Below are 22792 nucleotides of genomic sequence, written 5' to 3'. Positions count from 1 at the left end.
GAGTAGGGAAAACTTCCCTACCTCCTTCCTTCTGGCAACCACAATACTGTTGTCTGTGTCTATAATTTCACTTTTATGTCCTACATATGAGTGAAATTATATGATTCTTGGCTTTTTCTGACTTATTTTGCTTAGCATGATATTCTCCAGAAACTTAAAAACACAGTAATTTGACTGCACATCCCTAGTTAGATATAAATAAAGGTAGAATAATAGCAACAGTCATAGTTTTCAATAATTACTGTTAATAATTATAATATTTAAGATGGCCAGTAGACATATGAAGAGGTGTTCATTGACACTAATCATCAGAGAAATACATATTAAAACCACAAAGATATATCACCTCATACTTGTTAGAATAGCTAGCATCAAAAAATCAAAACAAGTATTGGGGATGATGTGGAGACAATGGAACCCTCAGGCACTGTTAGTGGAATGATAAATTGGTGTAGTCACTGTGGAAAATAGTATGAAGGTTCTTCAAAAAATTAAGAATAGAACTACTATATGACTCTGCGATTCCAATTTGAGTACTTATCCAAAGTAATCCAAAACATTAATTCAAAAAGATATATTTGCATCCCTATGTTCATTGTAGCATTATTTATAGCTAGAGGCCCAGTGCACGAAATTCGTGCAGAGATAGGGTCCCTAAGCAGCTGCCGGCTGGGGCCTCCCTTTGTTATACACTGCCCCTTGATGGTCAGCGCATGTCATAGTGAATGATTGAACTCCTGGTTGGTCAAACTCCTGAGGGAACACTTTGCATATTAGGTATATATATATATATATATATATATATATATATATATATAGCCCTCTAGAGACTCTGGTTGGAGACAGAAGGGACTGATGATTATTTTATTGTGCTTTCATTAAATGTACATGCACCAAGGAGCTAGGCAGTGAATGGGGAGCCCGCTCAGGGGTGGGGCCGGCCAGGGCGAGGGGCTGTGGGCAGTTTGCCGGCTGGCCCTGCCCCGTATTGGGGTGGGGGGCCCACCCAGGAGCAGGGCTGGCCAGGGCAAGGGGCTGTGGTCATTCTGATCGTTTTGGTCATCCCACCATTCAGTCACAGGGTTTTTATTATATTGGATAGCCAAGATGTAAACCTAACCTAACTGTCCATTGATAGACAATTGGATAAAGGAGATATGGTACATATATACAATGGAATATTACTAGGCCATAAAAATGAAATCTTATCATTTTCAATAATATGGATAGACTTACAGAGTAATTTGCTAAGTAAAATAAGTCAGCCGGAGAGACAAATACTTTATGATTTCATTTATATGGCTAATTAAAAGAACAAAATAATTTTTAAAAAACAACCAGAAACAAACAGATACAGAAAAAAACAAAACAAAACACTGATGCTTGCCAGGTAGGAGAGGGGTAGGAGGCTAGATGAAAAAGGTGAAGGGATTATGAAGTACAAACTAGCAATTACAGAATACTTACAAAATTGTAAACTATAGCATAGGGAATATAGTCAGTAGTATTGTCATAACTATGTATGGTGTCAGATGGGTACTAGAATTATCAGGGGGATCACTTCATAAGTTAAATAAATGTCTAGCCACTATGTTTTATACCTGAAACGAATATAATATTAAATTTCAATTGTAAATGAAAAAATAAGAACAATTAAGAAATAATATTGATATTGCTATTCTAGAAGTATTTTATATGTGCATATATTAATGTAATCATGTTTTACTTTATCTTAAGTTATGGATATACAGATATTAGAATAAAAGCTAAATATGATTATGCTAATATTATTAGGAACCAAGTTTCTCAGAGTAAACAAAAACAGATAAAACATAAAATTAAAGAAGTTAGTAATAACTTTATTATCATAAATTTATTAAAAATTAATTATTTCTAGTTCGGTTCCCTGAAAAGACCAAGCAACAATTACCAAACCAGTAGCTTTAGCAACAAACTCCCCTTGTGCTCAGATGGTGCTCTCGAAATATCATTTCCACTAAAAGGAATGAGGGCTCCTTGGGGAATTGGTTAATATTCAGATATTGTCAGAACACATGCAAAAGTGCCTGTGCTATTGATCATACTGGAAAGAAGGAAGCTATAAAAGACTCTCCTGGTTGTATAAAAGAATTCAGGAGCTACCCACCATCCAGAGATGCAATAATTTGAACATTATTAAGAATGACAATTCTTTTTTTTTTTTTAATATGTTTTATTGATTTTCTAGAGAGAGAAAGAGAGAGGGATAGAGAGTTAGAAACATCGATGAGAGAGAATCATCGATCAGCTGCCTCTTGCACATCCTCTTCTGGGGATATGCCCGCAACCAAGGTACATGCCCTTGACCGGAATCGAACCTGGGACCTTTCAGTCCACAGGCCGATGCTCTATCTACTGAGCCAAACCGGTTTTGGCAGGAATGATAATTCTTAATTCACATTGATGTGAATATACTTAATAATTCTTTCATAGATGTTCATTGTTAAACATAATGAAACATTAGAACCAATTTAAATATTTAAAACTAACAATATATACTCATATATATATAGGAATGTCATTTAAACCTTGTAAAAAAATAGTTTATGATTTAGGAAAATGTTTACAATATACACTGAGTGGCCAGATTATTATGATCTCTGAATGCATAATAATCTGGCCACTCAGTGAGAATATATATATATATATACATATATATACATATATATACATATATATACATATATATATATATATATATATATATATATATATATATATATGTATATATATGAGGCCCGGTGCATGAATTCGTGCATGGATGAGGTCTGGCCAGCCCGGCCAGGGAGAGGGACATGGGTGGTTGGCCAGCCTGCCTGCTGGTTGAACTTTTGATTGAGGGGACAATTTGCATATTAGCCTTTTATTATATAGGATATACACTGAGTGGCCAGATTATTATGCATTGAGAGATCATAATAGTCTGGCCTCTCAGTGTATTATTAAGTAAAAAAAAATTACAAAATAGCATGCCTGCAGTAAATTTCCATTTGTTAAAAATAATATATGTACCAAAAATATGCATAGAAAGAAAACTATAAGAATACACCATTAAATGTGAGTAATTATTATATCTATGTGGCAGGATTGCAGGCAGTTTTACTTCATCTTCTCTTTATTTTCCAATTTTGTATAGTTATCATGCATAGTTTTATTTTTTTAATAGAAAAGATGTTGTTTACCAAATATTCATTTAACCCCAAAGTGCAAGTATTTTTTGAAATAAAAAAGATTTGAGTGGAAAGATATACTATTTTTCAGACTATAGAAAATGCCTGCATTCAGAGATTTGATACTCTGGCTAGGAAACTACTGATCTGGTTCAACTATTTTCATTTTAAAGATGAGCAAAGAAAATTCCCTGCCCACTCAGAGTGAGTTGACTAGGCCAAAGCTATCTTTCCCAAACAAAGGAAAGAAAAAAGTCAAAAACAGAAAATGTGGTTATAATTTTAAAATTACATTTGCATTATTTTGAAGTTAACCTGGATCCTCCATCTGTGTGCAGAAGGCTATGTGTCTCTCTCGCAAACCTAGAGAAAAACGGCCTTTGGTACAGATGATTTTATCATGGACTGCTCTTTATAAAGCTTAAATCTGGTCAGTATAGATTTATAGTGATTATGTTGCACCTCAAGATATTTTTTAAAAATTTTATTTTAGACAGTGGAAGGAAGAGGGAGAGAGATAGACACATCAATGATAAAAGAGAATCATTGATCAGTTGCCTCCTGCATGTCCTCCTACTGGGGATGGAGCCTGAAACCCAGGCAGATACCCTAATTGGGAATCAAACTGTGACCTATGGTTCATGGGTACACATTCAACCACTGAGCCACACTGGTTGGGCAAGAGGTATCTTTTATGCATAGTTTTAACTAGCAGGCAATTCGGCATTTGAGAGAAATTTGGCCTAGGAACCTTCTCCAAGGTGAGCTACATAATTCCCAAGGAGACTGACACCATCAGTCCTTGATCCCGATGCAGCCAAGGAAAGTGCTTTGGCACAAGAGGGAGTGTGAGTATTTACATCAGGCTTATTAAATTCATTTTCAGCTGACTCGAAGCATAATGCAAAAAGTGTTTGCTGGGAAGGCAGAGTATAATCAACCACAGTTTAGGGCATAAAGAAGGGAAACACCCAGTGGAGAACAGAAAAGAAACCTCTTTAGGAAAATGATCTTAGTAGGCTTGTATTTTCAAATTTATTGTATTAAACATATTTGTTTTAAAAGGAATTGAACAAGAAAACTAGATAGATGCCCGGCCAGGGTGGTTCAGTGGTTGAGATTGACCCAGGTCACTGGTTCAATTCACAATAGGTCAGGGCACATGCCAGGTGTGTGCAGGAGGCAGCCGATGGATGCTCTTTTGGATGTTTCTATCTCTCTCTTCTATTCTCTCTAAAAATCAATAAGAACATATTTAAAAAAAGAAAAAAAAAGAAAAGAAAACTAGATAAAGTAAAATGTGGTTTAAAACAGAGAAACTAGGAGATCTGTCACATCAGAAGATTCTGTGGTGGGATGATGGGCTCTGTAGCCAGACTGAGGAAAGCGAAGGAGTTCGATACTAGTTTTCCCCCTCCTACCCTAACTCTGAAACCAGTGAGCACGGAGAGAGCTTTATTCTGCCCTAACTCTGGCTGGTTTCCTACCTTATCAGAGTTGAGTTCTGCTCTGATTTTCTTTGGATGTTGGCTGAACAAAGGGTGCAAGGAAAAGCAAAAATAAAGATCTCACAGAAAGCAAACTAGTGGCTGCCAGGTGTTGGGGGAAGGGGTATTGGGAATGACTGCCTAATAGGTAGAGTCTCCTTTTGGGGCGATGAAAATGTTCTGGAACTAGAGTGCGGTGATGGTTGCAAACATCGTGAATGTACTAAATGCCACCGAATTCCACCTCCTAAAGTGTTTAAAAGGGTAGGTTTTGTGTTTTGTGAATTTACTATAATAAAGGCTGGCAATGTAGTCCATAGGGATGAATGATATGAGGAAGAATGGGAGGTGCTGGCATTCTGGAAGCCAAAGGGAGACAGCGAGAGAATGAGGAGCTGTGGAGACTGAGCTAGAATCAGTCCTTCTGATTCATGTCTGAGTCCTGATTTTCTTTGGTTAATCTATATTTAGTTCTTTCTTAGCATTAATTCAACTTTGAGTTCAGTTTACCCAAGATTTATACAGAAGTCATAAGCTAGTTGTCTTAGAATCTAATGTAGTTTGTAGATTCCCACCCCCACCCCTAGCTGTATGGTTTATCTTATCATTTATGTTTATTGAATATTTTACTTTATGTTATTATGTATAAATGTCTTCAGATGGGGTATGTTTGTTCCAATGTTGTATGTCCCTCATGGATCCTAATTATTTTGAACTGCTCCAGCTTCATTCATTTATAATACATGTCTAGCCCATGAAAGCATTTGTGATGGCAGCCCCTGATGTTTAAGGAACTTATTTGTGTAGAGCACAATGCTAGATATAGTTTACACTAAATGTGCTCTTGCTCACACAGTCTTCTTAGGATGAAGACACAGTGTCAATATCTTATTACAACATGGGTAAGATAAGTACCCCAATAGTAATACAAATTAAGTGGATAGAGAATAAAGAGGAATGCAAAGATCATGTAATATCTCTGCTCTTTGCATTGAGATTTTTATTGCAGTGAAAGCAGTTAAAGAAGACAAATGCTCTTACTTAAGAATCTGGGAAGAAATACTATCTAATCTGTAACTAATAGTAATCAGAGCATAACACTTTATTGTAACACATTATTTTTCTTGGGCATGAGGGGTGTATTGCATCCTTAATGAAAACAATTTTGGCAAAATGAAATGTATATGAAAAACATATACACTTGGATTCTTAGCAATTTAACAGCAATGCTCTCAGGAAATAAAGCTTCTATTTATTGATTCCTTCTGTGTGCCTTTCAGAGGTTATTACAGATAATAACAACAACCCTGTAAGTTAGGGAATCAGAGGACAACCTTGACATTAGCGGGGGACTGCTTGAATATTTTGTAAGTCCTTAATTCCAAAATGTGCACACGACTTTTGGTTTTCCTGAGTCACATTTCCTTTGAGAATCAGATATTAAACAAAATCAGATAGTACTTGTGGATATTCTCAAGTCTCATTAAAATGTTTTCCCAACTCTTAGAGCTTTAATTTTTATCTCTGTTTTGATAGTCATTGTAAAAACAAATAGACCAAAATCCCCTGAGAGAAAGACTCCATAGGAAATGAGTAGAGAATAGGAGCTGGGCAGTCAGCTAAGATCACTCACTGTCTAAGGATTCCTTTGGCACATCCACATCCTAGAACTGCCAGAGTCTGCTTATTCTTACATCCGTGTTCTTCTGGAACAAACAAGAATTTGCACAACTTTCTGGAGACCTTTTATTATTATACTAGTATGTCCAAAATTTTTCAAATGTTTGAATCTTTGCACAGGACATTTACTATTGAGTAAAAGCTAGTGTATAGTTGAGGATCAGATCTTTTCTTCCATATGAAGTGGACAACCAAGTGTGTTGCTCATTGATTTGCCACTAGGAAGATTTCCTTTTACCTTTCTTCTTTGAGGCCACCCTAAGTGGGGATGTAATGTAATAGTGGTCTATTTCTGGCTGGTGCTAATCAATTACACCAACCTAGTAATGAACCAATACTAAGATATTTCTCCACCATTGGCAGTTTGCAGGAAGCATCTGTGGCAGCTGCCTATGCACCACAGGGATCAGGCACATGCAGTGTTGCTGCTCAAATCTATTACTCACCTGCAGTGTGTTCTGGCAATAGTGCCTGTGTGTGGCTCAAGTACAACTATCCTACAGGACCCACTTGGTGAGGGATGAGAAGACTGCACAGTGGTGATGATGACCTGGAGAGGAGGAGGTTAAGTTCCTGGGACAGGTGGGTGTGAGTGGATGTTAGTGAGAGGCATGTAAACAGAAAAGGTCATGAGTTTGATTTTGGAAATGAGGACTATTGAGTACCTGTGTGGCATCTGAATTTAGATGTTGCTGTGTTTCTAAAACATGTTTCAAATTCTTTGCATTCTTTCTGGGGAGTCTTCATCTCTTCCCCTTGAATCTGGATGGGTCTTTGTGATGATCTTGACAAACAGACTAAGGCAGATATGGTGCTATGCACAAGGCTAGTTTAGAAAATGCTATACTTGTTTTTTTGGAGACACTTGTTCTTATATTTGTCAGTACTCTTCAGCAAAAACCCACCAGTTTTTTTGGAGACACTTGTTCTTATATTTGTCAGTACTCTTCAGCAAAAACCCACTAGGAACACATTTGTAGCTAAAAAACTTGTATTTATTACTTGTAGCAAGGAGAACATACATCCTAGAGAACCATGGGGTATTTCAATAAGAAGGTGTTAGGAAGAACCTATTATAGGATTTGGGCTTTGGTTGGTTGGTTTAGGCAAAGGTTTAAGAAAGCAGGGATTTTGTTTAGATTGGATGCTGTCAGAATGTGGGAGTAATTCTGTGGTTGGATTGTTTGTGGGCGCCATAGTGACCTTGACTTCGTCTATGCTTAGACCAAATTATGAAGTGGCCTTGTTTTATTTAATCTTATAATGGTCTCAGAGTAACCTTGTCTGAGGTTGGTATTTCATGAGATTTTTTTTATGTCCAGTAGGAGAATAACATGGCCTAGTTGTGAATGTTAGATCAATTCTGGACATGATAATATCAATTCTGAATTTGAGTTCTATTTTTAGAGCTTTCAGCTCTTATGTAAGAAGTCTGGATACCTGGAGGCCACCATATAGAGTGACCACATACATACATATAGAGAAAGAGTTCAAGTCTCCAGCTATTGACCTGGGTGATAGATATTTGAATTAAGAAGAATTTGAGATGACCTCATTTTCAGCCATTGTCTCACTATAACTGCATGATTGCTGTGTATGCATTAAGAATCTGCCTAGCTCCAGATTCATGCATAAAATAAATAATTCTCATTGTTTGAGTCACTATTTTGGGGGTGGTTTGTTGTATAATAATAGGTACCTGATACTGTTATCTGGTATGCAGTTGGCTCTATAGGTCTGGAGCCCAGGAAAGAGCTCTGAGTTGGAGGTATAGATGAGGAAATTCTTTAGTGAGGAGAAAGTCATTGAAGTCATTATAATGGATGAAATCACCAGAGAGATAATGTACTTTGAGAAAGGAGAAAAAGAACCTGTAGTGGCACCTTTAGTAGTAACACTGAAGGGATCAAGAAGAAAGAATCATTTGCAAGGAGACTTACGGGTAGGGGTGGTTGGTCAAGGTGATCAGATGACAATTAAGAAAGATGATGTCAGGAAGTCAAGAATGAGAGCATGCAGAAAGAATTGTTTTCCAGTCAAATACTGTGGAGGCAACCAAGTAAGACAAATACTGAAAAATGTCCCTTGGATTTAGCAACGAATGAGTTTTCCCTGAAAAGTAGTTTCAGGGAAATTGTGGGCTAGACAGTAATGGGGGCAGAAGCCACATTGCAGAGTTAACGAGGGAAGAGAAGCTGAGAAGGAGGGTACCAATGCCAGTGTTGTTTTACTACATTGTGTTGGGTATCTCCATACCATTTGTCTATATATAATTATTTTTCTATAATTCAATAGCCCATAGCAATCACATCATGTTTTGAAACCTATAATTCCACAATAATATAAATAGATAGTATCCTGATGTAGACTCACTATGATACTTTAACCTGCAGTTTCCAGTTATATATTACTGTGTGTGTATTATTGTAGTTACTTTAAATCTCTTATTGTTTCTCTTGCAATTAAAATACTTTACTATTTAAAATAGTACCCAGTGCTCAGTGTTCACTGGTGCCTTGTAATTACTTCAGAAAACAATCTCAGTTCCAACATTATAAACTCTTGAGTCATCTCTGCAGGGGGAATATCTTACTTTTGCCAGAGAAGTCTGGGGAAAATTACCCTAGGCACAGCCTGCTAATTCATTGGCCTGCTTGTCAAGGCTGCCATTCCAGTTCACCCTCTTGGGAGGCTGGTGGGGGACTCTGCTTATACAAGTGGGGGTCAAGGCCTCCTTGGCAAAATGAATGAGTTGCCAGGGGTTTGTGGAGAGGAATTCTTCTTAGTTCTACCTGTAAGTAGATCTTGTTGTAATGACCTATAAAGGCTTCTCTAAGCTTTTCTTTCCCACCTCTTTTCAAGGGGAAATTTTTAATAAATACGTTTTTATTGCCCTTTAGACAGAGAGGAAGAGAGGAACACCAGTGTGGGAACGAAACATGGATCGGCTGCCTCTTGCATTCCCCCTACTGGGGATTGAGCCCACAACTTGGGTAAGTGCCCTGGCGAGGTTTTGAACTGGCAACCTTTCGGTGCACAGTGCTCATGATGACACCCAACCAACTTGAGCCACACCGGCCAGGGCTTCAGGAGGAAATCTTATCCCACCTCCTTCATTATTTGCTTCTTCATAGATGCATGGAGGCAAACACTAAGATGAGCATGGGAGTTTCAAAGGACTTGAACTTTATATTTCAAATGTCTCTTCCAGATAAGGGTTTATACACTGACAAAACAACAGCTAACTGATCTGCAAGAGAATGCGCAGCATATACTTTAACTCCTGTTGCGTTCCTCAGCTACATTGGCTGCAGCTTCTTTTTACAAATCCTATGAAGTCCTTGTAAATAAATATCACCACAGAGTGTATTGTACTTAAAAGCATTCTTTTGTTAGATGTAAAAGTTTAAAATGTACTCCTATTTTTGAAACTATTTTGGGGGGCATTTCTTCATGTTTTTAGATGACAGTAACATCTAAAATGAAAAATTCCTGGGCATTTCTCAGTATTTGTGAAATCCTGCCTGGGGCAACAGCTCTGACTCTCTGTGGAAGGAACTGTGGGGTGTGGGGGATGATCCAGAGTGTTCAGAGGGGCTTGGGAAAGGAAGAAACCAAATACTTAAGTATTGAGCACGTTTTTGTGCTCTGCACTGTACTTCAGGTTTCACCTTCTACATTTAATTAAGTAGAATTCATGGAGTGAGCCTAAGAATACAAAGTCCTGGGGAAGATGGTCTAAGTTGTCATCAGAGGGAACTTAAAACAGTTTAAAGTGGGGCTTTGGGTAAGGTAGAGGGAAAAAGATCTTGCCAGATTTATTCTGCACAAATACTTGAGCTGTCCTCATTCATGTAGTCTTTGTGACTTCTCTTCTGGGTTCATCTGGTTGGCAGATGCATGCAGCTGCCTTTTGGCCTCCAGGAAGGCATAGGGAAGGCATGTGGGAGTGGTGGCCCTGTGATGACAGGGCGGAGAAGCTGAGCCTCAGAGGGCTGCAGCTGTGTGAGCGGTCACATCATAGGTGTGCTCGGGGGTGCGTGCTCGCGACCATGCTGAAGGTATCACCGATTTAAATAGGATTTTCAACTGGGAAGATATCAGTTTTTTTAGTGTGGCCCAAATGAGTATATTTTTAGAGTTGAAAAGTAGAGCATGTTCCAAAAGTGCTTTTTAACTGCCATCAGGAATAGGAGGACTTTTATTTATAGTAATTTCAAGTCCATAAATACATGTAGCCATAGTACAGTGGGGCAAACAACCAAAAAATTAATCAGTAGATGATTAGATTGTATGATATTTTACAGAGAACCTATTTCTCTTGCCATTGGAAAATATAGGCCTTTTTTTTTTTTAAACTATGATTAAAACAGATTCTTTTCTAAGATTTACTTAAAATGAACATTTCGCCTAGGCAGCAAGAATATGGACAGTACAATTGATCTTATCTCTTAGCCTTGCTGATTCAAAGGAAAATACACACACAGGAAACAAATTATTTGAATTTGTTAGTATGTATTACTAGAGGCCCACTGCATGAAATTTGTGCACTTGGGGGGGGGGGTGTCTCTTAGCCCAACCTGCACCATCTCCAATCTGGGGTCCCTTGGGGTATGTCTGACTGCTGGTTTAGGCCTGCTCCTGCAGGAGGGCAGTTAGGGGTGACCAGGCCCACAGGGATCAGGCCTAACCCTTTCACAGTCTGGGACTACTGGCTTCCAACTGCTTGGCTGCCTGATTGCTTCTAACTGGTTCTGCCTGTCAGCTTGATCACCCCCGAACCACTCCCCTGCCAGCCTGATCTATGCCTAACTGCTCCCCTGCCAGCCTGATCACCCCCACCTGCCTTCCCCTGCTGGCCCAATCACCCCCAACTTCCCTTCCCTGCCAGCCTGGTCGCCCCTAACTGCCCTCCCCTGCCAGTCATCTTGTGGTGGCCATCTTGTGTCCACATGGGGGTGGCCATCTTGTGTGAGGGCATGACAGTCAATTTGCATATTACCTCTTTGTTGTATAGGATAATGTAAGTATACATGGAATAGACATGTACACATAATGGAATATTCAGGAATAACTAGAAAAATATCTACTATTTATGAGCCACTACTATATGCCAGATTCTTTACTTATATTCATTATATCATTTAAATTGAAATTATCCTATAAAATATGTTTTATGATCACCATTTGTCCCAATGGTATTTCAAAAATATTAGGTAATTATTTCAAGGACATTGAGCTGGTTAGTAACAGAGCTAGGAATTTGAACCTAGGTTTGGCTCACTCTGAAGCTTATATCTTTTCCAAACAATCTGCTTTTCAAAGTCATGACAACTCCTAGGAATGGCACTGAGTTGTACTATACCATCCATATTCAATGAACTATTTGCTGAACTTCCAGGCATAATGATAAGTGATGTGGAATCTAGAGATTAAAGTTGAGGTGTTCCTGCCCACATGGAACCCATGGGCTGGTGGGAAAGTCTAAAGAGAATATTAATGAATATGAACATATTGGGCATTGACATCCATCAAGGTCAAACTCTGCAAAACTCTATCAGTGAAATCTGCCTTTAAGTTAGAGTGATCAAACCAGTGCTGAGGTGAAATGCCAGCTGGAACCTCATCAAATAATGGTAACTCTCAAAACATAGTTGCTTGGGGGCACAAGGAAATAGAAGAAACTGTCTAAGAACTTCACCAAATAGGCATTGTATACCCTTCCCATAGTGCTTTCAATGGCCTGGCATGGCTGGTAGACAAGCCATGTGGCTCATGGTAGATGACCATGGACTATTGGGAATTAACTATCTATGCAGTATGTCCATCATTGCCACCATCTTGGGTACCCTGCTCACAGTACTAGCAGTGTACCATGCTGTACCGGGCTTAGCATATGCCCCTGGGAGGGGCCACATGGAGCTTTCAAGTGCTTCCCCAAGGCCAACTGCACAACCCTGCAATGTCTGGAGATCTGTCCCTGTTCTCCTTCCCCATGTCAGCAGAATGTACCCATTACATGGATGATGTGGAGATGTGCCCCTGGCTCTACAGCAGCAGTTCTCAACCTGTGGGTCATGATCCACAGGTTGAGAACCCACTAGCAGGGTCGCCTAAGACCATCAGAAATAATAGATATTTATATTACGATTCATTAACAGTAGCAAAATTACAGTTATGAAGTAGCAACAAAAATAATTTTATGATTGGGGGTCACCACAACATGAGGAACTGTATTAAAGGGTCGCAGCATTAGAAAAGTTGAGAACAATTGCCCTGGAGCAGTGGTCGGCAAAATGCGGCTTGCAAGCCACATGTGGCACTTTTGCCCCTTGAGTATGCCTCTTCCACAAAATACCACAGCTAGGGTGAATCTATTTTGAGGAAGTGGTATTAGAAGAAGTTTAAGTTTAAAAAATTTGGAAATTTCAATCGTCGTACTGTTGATATTTGGCTCTGTTGACTAATGAGTGTGCCGACCACTACCCTAGAGCAACAGCTCCTACTAGAGGGCACAGCACTTCTCTAGGTAGAACCTCTCACGAAGGAGCTGCATATCATGGTAAGAACTACCCTTCCCATCACAGGGTGGGCTGAGAATGTTTCCATCAACTCACCTCTGTTGGGTTCAGGCTCCCACTTTGATGAAATGGATGCCTATTTGCAGCAGAACAGCACCCTGCCCACCAGCACTCATGCACTCCTATTTTGGGAACAAAAAACCACTGTAAACAGAACCAAGCCAATTGTGCCAGGGGATATAGGATGGATATCATGGAATTGTGCAGTCTGTCGCATTAAAGGATAGAGACCAGTTTGGTACTGGCAGACTGGCTGGACTGCCAAGGTAGTTATTGGGTAGTGCCAACTAGGACCTAATATTTGTGTGGCACAGATCTTTGGCCACAGCTTTCATTTAGGTTGTTGAGTTGCTGCACCTTGGATTTTCCCCGGGTATAGGAAGGAGCCTGTCCCATATTAACAAAAGTTCCCCACCTCCCTCTTCTCAGGGCTAGAGGAGCACGTTCTGTTTTCCAATGGTATGATCATCTGCCACAGTCCATTGGCATGGGAGACCTTTTAGCATACAAAGAAGCCCTTAGTACATTCACCTAACAAGCCTTAAATGATAGCTAGTAAGCCTGTCCTTGCTGAACACTGAAATGTCTCTAATGAGAAAAGCTGTCCTCCCAAATAGGATGACCTTGGAGGTTATTACTGCCTCACAAGGCGGCACCTGTGCCATTATCTAAGCAGAATGCTGTGTGTTTATACTTGATGACTCAGCTAATGTATCATCTTTATTAAAGTACATGTAGATACAAGTGAACACACCCTGAGTGATTCAACCCCCAGCTGAAGGAATTTAATAAATCAGTGGTACGGATGATGGGGCTTTGATGGAAAAATTGTTACTTACTTTGGGAAGCATTCTCTTAATCTGTGTTTTCTCTTGCATGTGCCTACATTGTTGCTATGGTTTCTGCCTGTAGTGCAGCCAGATAGCTGCCAAGGAGTCACTTCCATGCTGGTGAAACCCCTTGCTCAGGGCACATTGTGGAAAGGGGCAGGAGGGTGCATGTAAGATTGTAAGAGCCAGTCATGAGGAGTCTTGGAGGAGGTCATCAAGAGGACATGACCCTTGAGCAGGACCTGAGCAACCAAAGCTTCCTCCCCCTCTCCCCTGTCCATGGAATGTATGTTCCATTAGCCTTCCCCATATCAGAAACTGTCTCAAGGACAGTCCTGACACAGTAAGGAGGTTGTTGAGACCCTCTGAAGGATATACATAAACTGTTAAGGCCTCTACATAAACTTTTAAAATTTTGGTGGGCAGGTGCAGAGATCTACTCCTATGGTGGCTGCCCAAGACAAAGCCTTGTAAGTTCCCTTGCTTGTTAACACAGCCCCCTGCCTATCTGGAGTGGCCTGCTTCTTTTCTCCCTGTCTCCTTGACCTCCCTGTACTGGGCCATTTTCAGATTTCACCAGGGAATTCCCAAGGTTTTGAAGCAACATGCACATACTGCTCCTGTTCTTGATTTGAGCTTCTCTAGATGAGATTTGGTCTTTCTTTACATGTCTAGGGGCTCTGTGTTTCCATTGTCTGTGAAATTACTGTTCCTGTTTTTGTTCATTGTTTTCTTGGGTTACATATCACTTTATATATTCAAATCTTTGCCCTATTTTCCTTTTGGGGTGCTCATCTTCTTGTTGGTAGGTAGTAGAAATTCTTTATTCTTATACTTTTATGAAGCACTGTAAATGTCTTCTAAAATTCTAAATGTCTTTGAAAAATTTCTTTGAAACATCTTTGGATAAATATAAATTTCTTATTTTAATGTAGTTGGCTTATGGTGTAATGTACGGGTATTGTAATATAGAAACCCATATCTGAAACCTATATATTCATGTTGACCAATGTCACCCCAATCAATTTAATAATAAATATTTTTTAAATAATGTAGTTGAATTTATTCTTTCTTTTATCACTTCTGTCTTTAATATTTTATTTAGTATTGTTATTATAATTTTCTGGATGCAAGGTTTACAGAACATCATTTGTTAATTTATCCATATGCTTATTATGTTTTTTTTTGTCAAAAGAGTATTTAGAGCAACTTTATAATATAACTTAATATAAGTTAAATTACATAATTTCCTTATTCTAGATTATAGCCCCAATGATTTGCAATAAAACTTCTTAATCTCTTTAAAAATTCCAAGTTAAAGAGCCATTCTTGGCATCTATAAATATGAGTACTTGTATAAGTAATATTCTATTTTATCATTACAGTTAGTCTAGTGTCCAAATAGGAAAAACAAAAAACAAAACTGTGAGCACCAGCCTTACAGAGCTTTAATTTAGTCATAATTCTGAGGATGCTACAAACTACTTCAGCTAAAATATATGTAACTGACCTTTATATTCTAGAAGAATCCATTTGTGAAGCCAAAAGCTGGTCTGGTGTAAATGTGCCACCAGGATTCATTTCAGAACACTGCTCCTTCTTGCCAAGGGCAGTGGCTATCACCAAAGTAACCAGAGAATGCCGGTGTCCTCACTCTCAAAAAGACTGCTTGTTTTGCAACATTAAATTTCAGTCCTTTCTGTCCCTTTTATTCTTTTAATGATGAAAATCTACTTTGTTCACCATTATAAGAAAAGATGACTACCTTTCTATGAGAAGTTTTGATAGAAAAAAAAAGTCTTAAGATTTTGCCTAGGAAATAACAATTTTCTCTTATAGCAAGTTTTATTTTCAAAGAAGTTGAGAAAATGAATATATAGTCTCCAAGTTTCCCCACATTGGAGAATGCCCTGGAGCTTTGTGGCTTAAGTTCAAACTCCAGGTGTCAGAGTCTCTTCTTTATTTACCCATTTAATTTACCCGGTATACTTAGCGGTCAGTATTTCTCACCTTTCTAAGAGTGCACTCACTTACACTGCCCCCAATATATGTAATTAGGATAAAACCCTAGAATGAAAGGGATTTAAAACGAGGCAGGCAAACATGTACAGAGTGGGATGGAGCCAGATTTGCTTTGAATAGGATCAATTTTGTTTTATTTCACACAAAAGTTCCAAATACAGCCCTTTTGACCTGCATACTCCATCCCTAAATGGCAAAGTAAACATTCATGAAAATTTAATGGCGAGGAAATTAGTACCTTCTTATGTTTCAGACTGTGAAATGGCACCAGGGAGCGCCTTCAGCAACAGGCAGACGTGTGTGGATGTGCTGGGCCACACCTGTAACATTTGTCTCTTCAACCTGCCATCCTTCTCCAGGTCAGCCGGGGGCTGAGGCGCTCTGACAGGACACCACCAGGATGCCGCCCAAGAAAGGTATTTCAAATAAAAACCTGTTGTAGAATATCCTACCTTTCTTAGAGATTGGACACTGAGAAGACTTTTCACAGTTTTTGTTCCCTCTTTGGGGCTTTTCCTTGTGTGTGTGTGTGTGTGTGTGTGTGTGTGTGTGTGTGTGTGAGTTTCTTAAGAAATTGGGAAGGGTTTAATATTTCTTCAACTTCTTTTCCTTAACGGACATATGGTTTCACCAAAATACACTGAGATTCCAGTGCAGCAACTCAAATTTGGGGTTCAGTCCATAACAGTGACCTACCCTGAGATTGGTGTGTGGGACAGCTTGGTGAAGGAGACCTGTTCTGCTTTCGTTTGTGGATTAAATACAGTCTGGATTAAGTAAAGTTGAAAAGGAGAGGAAAGAGGATTAAGGCAGAGCAAGTGAAGAAAAGAGACATAAAAACCTATTTTTTGCTCTTTATTCTCTTTTCTTACCTTCTTTTGATTAAGTACTTTTAAATTCCATCCTGTCTCCACTATTGGTATGTTAGGATATATTTTTTTGTTGTTGTTATTCCATCTTTAACTTATTGAACTCAACATCCAAGTAATGATACACTACTTTACATATATTTTAAGAATGTTACAATAGTATAATTTTTTTCTCCCTCCCGTCCTTTGTGTTATTGCTCTTACATATTTTAATCCCTCATATATTTTAAAATCTACCATTTATCATTATTTTTGCTTTAAATATTCATATATCTTTAAAATAATTTTAAAATAAAGATAAAAAGGCTTTTTTTAAATTTACCAATATATTATCTTTTCCAGTGTTTTTTCTTCATATTTTAGATCCAAATTTCTATCTGGTATCATTTTTCTTCTGCCTGAATAACTTCCTTTAATATTTCTAGTAATACAGGTTTGCTGGCAATGAATTTACTCAAATTTTGTATGTTTGAGAGAGTCTTTACCTTAATTTTGAAAGACTTTTTTGATGGACTTTTCCTTTCAGTGCTTTAGAGGTTTCTCTTTTTATAGTTTCTGATGAAAAATTTGATCAGTCTTTGTGTCACTTTGCTCTGGCTGCTTTTAAGGTATTCTCAGAATTACTGTGTGTTTGTCTTTCTTTTTAGCAATTTGTTTATGCTGTGCCTCGACATACAATAGTTTTACTCTTCTCTTTTCTCTTTAGAATTTGCAGTGCTTCCTGGATCTTGGGCTTATAGTTGCTATCAAATGTAAAACAATTTTTGCCATAATTTTCTCATTTTTTTTCTGATTTCTTCTCTGGGACTCCAATTACATATATTTCAGACTATTTAATATCATCCCACAGGTCACAGATATGCTTTCATTTTTTTAAAAGATCTTGTTTTTCCTCTGTTTTGATTTGGACTATACCTGTGTCTTTGAGTTTGGTGCTCTTTTCTTCATCAATGTCTAATTTATTGTTCACCCCATCTGGTATATTTCTCATTTCAGATGCTGTATTTTTCATTTCTATGATTTGAATTACATTTTTAAAATATATACTTTTCTTATGATGTTCTTAAGCATATGGAATGTATTTATAATAGCTGTTTATTGTTAATTCCATCATCTGTCATTTCTGTATTTGTTTCTATTGATTCATTGAATTGCTCTCCTGGTTGTGAGGCATTATTTTTCCTTACCTGGTAAATTTTTTTATTCATTATTGGTAATGTTGAATTTTACATTTTTGGGTTCTGGATTATTTTTGTCTTTTTAAATACATTGTTGGATAATTTTCTGGGATGCAGTTCAGTTACTTTTAATTAGCTGGATGTTTTTAAGTGTTGCTGTTAAACTCTATTAGGGTGAGTTCAGCACAGGGCTAATTTGGCCTAGGCAGTAACCTTCTCTAAGGACTCTAACCAATGCTCCATGGATTAGGAGGTCTCTCCTCTCTGACTGGTGGCAAACTGGAACTCCTGACTCTTGTGAGCTCCAGAAACTCTCCTGCCCACTCCTCTCTCATGGTTCTTTTCTTAGCTGTGTAGTCACCACATATGTAGGCACATGCCAGTACTCAGCCAAAGGGTTTGTCTGTAGATCTCCAGGGCTATTTTCTTGGTAGCTCCTTTCTTTTTGGTTATTTCACAACACAAATTATGCATTCGACTCCCTAAAACCAGAACAGTGTCTCCTCATCTCAGTGAGACCTCAAGCCTCCATTTGGATTCCCTTTCCCTGTGTTACAACCTAGAAACTCCCAGGAAAAACTGATCAGACAATGTCAGTGCTAATTGCATTTGCTTTCCTTTCAGAGATCACTGTCTTGTGCTGTCTATTGCACAATGTCTGAAAAGAGACATTAAACGTATTTTATCTGACTTTCTAGTTGCTTAAAGTAAGAGTTAATGTATTTCTATTTACTTCACTATGGCTAGAAGCTAAATTCCAATATTATGTTCATAGTATGCTTGGGCTTAATTATTTGATTCAGTTTATTCATCATAGCTTTTAGGTAATGTTAGCAGGTAAATGAGAATATCTACAAACATATTTTTATACTTTGGAGTAGTTCTCACAGACCTGGCTTTTAAGCAGTCATACATATTTTTAGTATCTGGATTCCTCATGCCAATATTCATATATATTGAGTTTATCCATGTGGAATATTATAATGGGAAAAGAAAAATGAATTCTTCTTCCTCTTCTGGTTGTTGTATGAGGAAAATCAATTTCCATCAATGTAGAGATTCATATTTACCAGTACTGTTATTAAATTATCCTCTTATCTCCCTGGGTTTGAACAAGCTATGTACCTTTTATGCATTTAACACAATACTTATTGAATACAACATAAAATATAACAAATACTCCTTGACTTGAAAAAGCTCATAAGCTATTTGGGGAAATGAGACAAAATACAAAGAAATTGTTAAAAAGTAGTATAAGACCATAATGAGAAGGATGGTTGAGTGCAGGATATGAAGTGTGAATTGAATTGTAGAGGCAATATACACTATGTACTTTTTTTCATTTCCAACTAGTTAATCTTTTTCTGTGGCTCTCTAGTGAACATTCTTCAATTTATCCAGATCATTCTTTAGATGCAGAGCTGAAACATTCAGTGGATATAAATCTGAACAGCTATGAGTATGCTTGGATGATTACATCAACTTTCTGACTGCTATACTTCTGTTTTGCATTACAAACCTGTTCTTGCTCTTATCACTACACCATGTCATTATCTCTTGGCAGTGTGGAAAGTGGGACAAATGCTGGGATCATGCAGACCCAGGTTTGAATCCTTTCTTCACTTATTGCAGGCATTAGATCTTGAATGGGTATGCTAAGGGCAATTTGGTTAAAGATAACATATTGCAGCTTAGCGAGCCTAAAGCTAAAATACAGCTAGAGGTGGCATCCACTCATAGAATCCAAAAGCAAGAATGAAGTTGAATCTCAAGCTCAGCTAGACCTGGAGACTAAAGCACTATAGCAAACCCAGAAAACTGTCTTTGTTTCTTACTTCTATAAATCTGCTTCATTCTTTCTGGCTCCCTGTGACTTTCTCTCTTTTATAAACAGGTTAAGGAGAAGCTAAGAGGGGCTAAAGCTTTCATTTCTCAACTATGTGGATGAATAAACGTGTGTGTGTGTGTGTGTGTGTGTGTGTGTGTGTGTGTGTGTGTGTTTTGTTTTTAATCAGGGCACAGTTCATAGAAAATATAGAGAAGCTGGTAGAAAAGTTCCCATAAAAGCAGATTAATTGGGATAATAAAGTGATAGTTGTGCACTAGAACTAATAATTCCATCTCTTTTAGACTAACTTACTTATATGCACAAAATCCTCCACAAATTCGAATTCTCTTCTCCCTTTCTTCCTCTTTGTTATAGACAATGTTTTTGCTAAGTTATATAATATGCATTACCTGAAAATAGGAATATGTGTTGATTTGAAATATTATTGAATTATTGAAAACAGCTTATATTTTCATAACTTATCCATACATTCCTCTTGAGCCAAGTAGATGCAGTGGAAAGTAACAGGGATTGGGTGATTTTGGTAATTGTTCACCCAAGAAGGTTGTTTTCAGGGATGAGGATTGCACAGCTACAGAAGCTGCCTGTGGGGTGAACTATTGGGGCAGTACCTAAGGGAGTTTAACAAAAGACCCTCAGTGGGATGCATTAACCAAGTTAAAAACCCAAAGTGTGAGAGTTTCCTCAGTGCAAAAGAGATGGCTCTGAAGAATGTACAAAACTTTCCCATGAGATGAACCACAATAAGGCATGGTGGTCACCCAGTGTGAGCAAAAATGCTTAACTTTTTGCCCTTCCAATACTCGTTTTACTATTCTATTTCATGCAAGAACTGGAAACCACATACTGAGTGGAGGAGGCATAAATCGGAAGAAATGGTCAAAAAGATGCCTTCAATTCCCTCTTCTACTTCAGTCTCCATGACCATGTTCTTGGCAGGAGTAAAAAGGAGATGCTTTGAATAGGATATAAGATTGAAGTCTTAATTTATATTGAACTGCATATTTTAATACTTTAATACCAGAAAATGAATATGAATTATCAAGGTGATGTGGTTCTTATAACTGTAAATGACCAGAAGGCTACAGGATCTGCCTAAAATGTTATCTAGGGCTGGGGAAGTGAAATCTGATGGAGCCTGATTAAAGGTAGCATTTGTTTACCCTTTCCACAGAGGATCACTTTTTGAAGTGAACTGTAATTATAGTTAGCAGAGCATATAATATATTTTTACATAAATATCCAGTTTTTCCTATAAAGAGAACTGGTTAGAACCTTAAAGCAAGACAGCTAAGGTATTTTTTAGGGTGGTAGGGCTCATCCACTATCTGTGTGCTCCATTCTGTTCCTGGTCTAATCTTAGCTGGGATCTCTCTTTGTGATTACGGAGCCTTAATTGCCTATGACAGAGAGTTCACAATCTTTGCTTTCTAACTCTGAGAATGACTTCATGATGCTACACAAGTCTTTTTCTACTCCTGAGGTGTAATGGTCTCTTAATTCTCATGTCTGTTCTTTCCCCTTGAGGGGAGGGTTGTCTACAACCTTCCTGTCTATAATAGTTTGAAGAGGTCTTTCTGCTCCCATAATAGTAATGCTAGTTTTTTGCTTGAAGTTAAAACTGAAAATGGGTTCCCCATTTATGTAACATCATAACATTTCCTGGGTAATAAAGAATTAAACAGCCTTCCCAACAATAATAGTTGATTTTTTTGTTTTGTTTCTGTTTCGCTTTTTTTCACCTCAAGCCAATATTGTGTGCAAATTAAGCTTGCAACTAGCCCAAGCCTTTATATATGGTGATTTTGTGAAATGGAATTCTCTATTTCAAATATATTTCCTTTGCATTGAACTCACTGAATTTCATTCTAGTCAATTTTCCAGTTCTTAAACATCTGGCTTTTGAGAGGCAATGACCAATACATGGCATCTTCTCCCACCCCCTTACTCTGTCTGTCTTTGAAATTATGTTTTTGATTCAAGCAAGAAAAGGTTTCCTGCTTTTGTGTTTTTGCTCCAACTCTCCAATAAATAGTTTTAGAATTATAGAGTTTCTCTGACTCCACACAAAAAGTTTCTTTTAGATACACTAGAGGCCCTGTGCATGAATTCCTGCATGGGTAGGGTGGGGGGGGGGGTACCTCGGGGATTGGACCCCAGCTCCTGCCCACAGCCTTGCAGCCCTGTCGCCCCACCTGGCACCCTGCTGTGGCCTGGCACCACCCCTCACCTGCTTTACCATCCTGCCGCAGCCCACTCTTGTAGGGGCCCTTTGGCGCTGACAGCGCCTCTACTGCTGCCTGCTGCCAGCACTGCATCACTGACACCCACCATGTTCTGCGCCGCCCCCTGGTGGTCAGCACATGTTATAGCAAGCTGTTGAACTCCTAGTCAAACAATTTGCATATTAGGCTTTTATTATATAGGATATTGGTAATACTAAACTTCCACTGGATACTTAGAAAATGAATATATTCTAGTTTTTAATATCTTCATGGTGAGGTTCTTCCTGAAAAACATATCCTGGACCCTCCAGGAGATGCTTGAAAGTTCCATTCAAAATTATGAAGTAGTTCAATTTGTAAAGCATAATATGCTAATTAGACCAGACATCCTTCCAGACGACCTTCTAGAAAAAGCTGGGCTGTGAAGGAAGCCCGGGTCATGGGTGTCTGCCAGTGGCCGGAGGGAAGCCCAGGTTCTGTGTTCCAGAGGGAAGCTGGTGCTGGCAGCCGGGGGAAGGAAGGCCTACTCCTGCATGAATTTTATGCATCGGGCCTCTAGTGTTATAATAATACATACCATCATGATCTAGGATCTAGTAGTCTAAAGCTCCCTGTCTTCCAGTTTTCATTCTAGCCTGCTTTCATCAGGTATCTGCGTGGAAAAGATTATGTGATTTTTACACTGGAATGTAAATTATGTGTTGTTGAAAGTGTGCTTTTCAGCCCAGCCTATGTGGCTCAGTGGTTGAACATTGACTTATGAACCAGGAGGTCACGGTTCAATTTCTGGTCAGGGCACATGCCAAGTTGTGGGCTTGATCCCCAGTGTGGGTATGCAGGAGGCCAATCAGTGATTCTATCT

The 22792-nt window shown here is 38.5% G+C and overlaps 1 protein-coding gene and 1 long non-coding RNA gene across 2 annotated transcripts in view; both read left to right on the top strand.

Annotated features, from left to right (window-relative positions):
- The window catches only part of LOC311630502, a 760408-nt gene that overhangs the window by 131927 nt on the left and 605689 nt on the right, over positions 1 to 22792 (top strand). The window lies entirely within an intron of this gene.
- Positions 1 to 22792, top strand: part of TMC1 (transmembrane channel like 1) — a 270648-nt gene that overhangs the window by 137970 nt on the left and 109886 nt on the right. Inside the window, exons 3-4 of the mRNA XM_084899506.1 lie at positions 14214 to 14257; positions 16063 to 16225. Coding sequence (XP_084755632.1) covers positions 16210 to 16225 — 16 coding nt within the window. The 5' untranslated portion in view covers positions 14214 to 14257; positions 16063 to 16209. The remainder of the gene's footprint in view (positions 1 to 14213; positions 14258 to 16062; positions 16226 to 22792) is intronic.

Source organism: Pipistrellus hanaki, assembly GCF_964339955.1.
Source record: "Pipistrellus hanaki genome assembly, chromosome: 11".
NCBI lineage: Eukaryota > Metazoa > Chordata > Mammalia > Chiroptera > Vespertilionidae > Pipistrellus > Pipistrellus hanaki.
The sequence above is the reverse complement of the archived record's forward strand: the minus strand, read 5'-3'. Positions and strand labels throughout refer to the sequence as shown.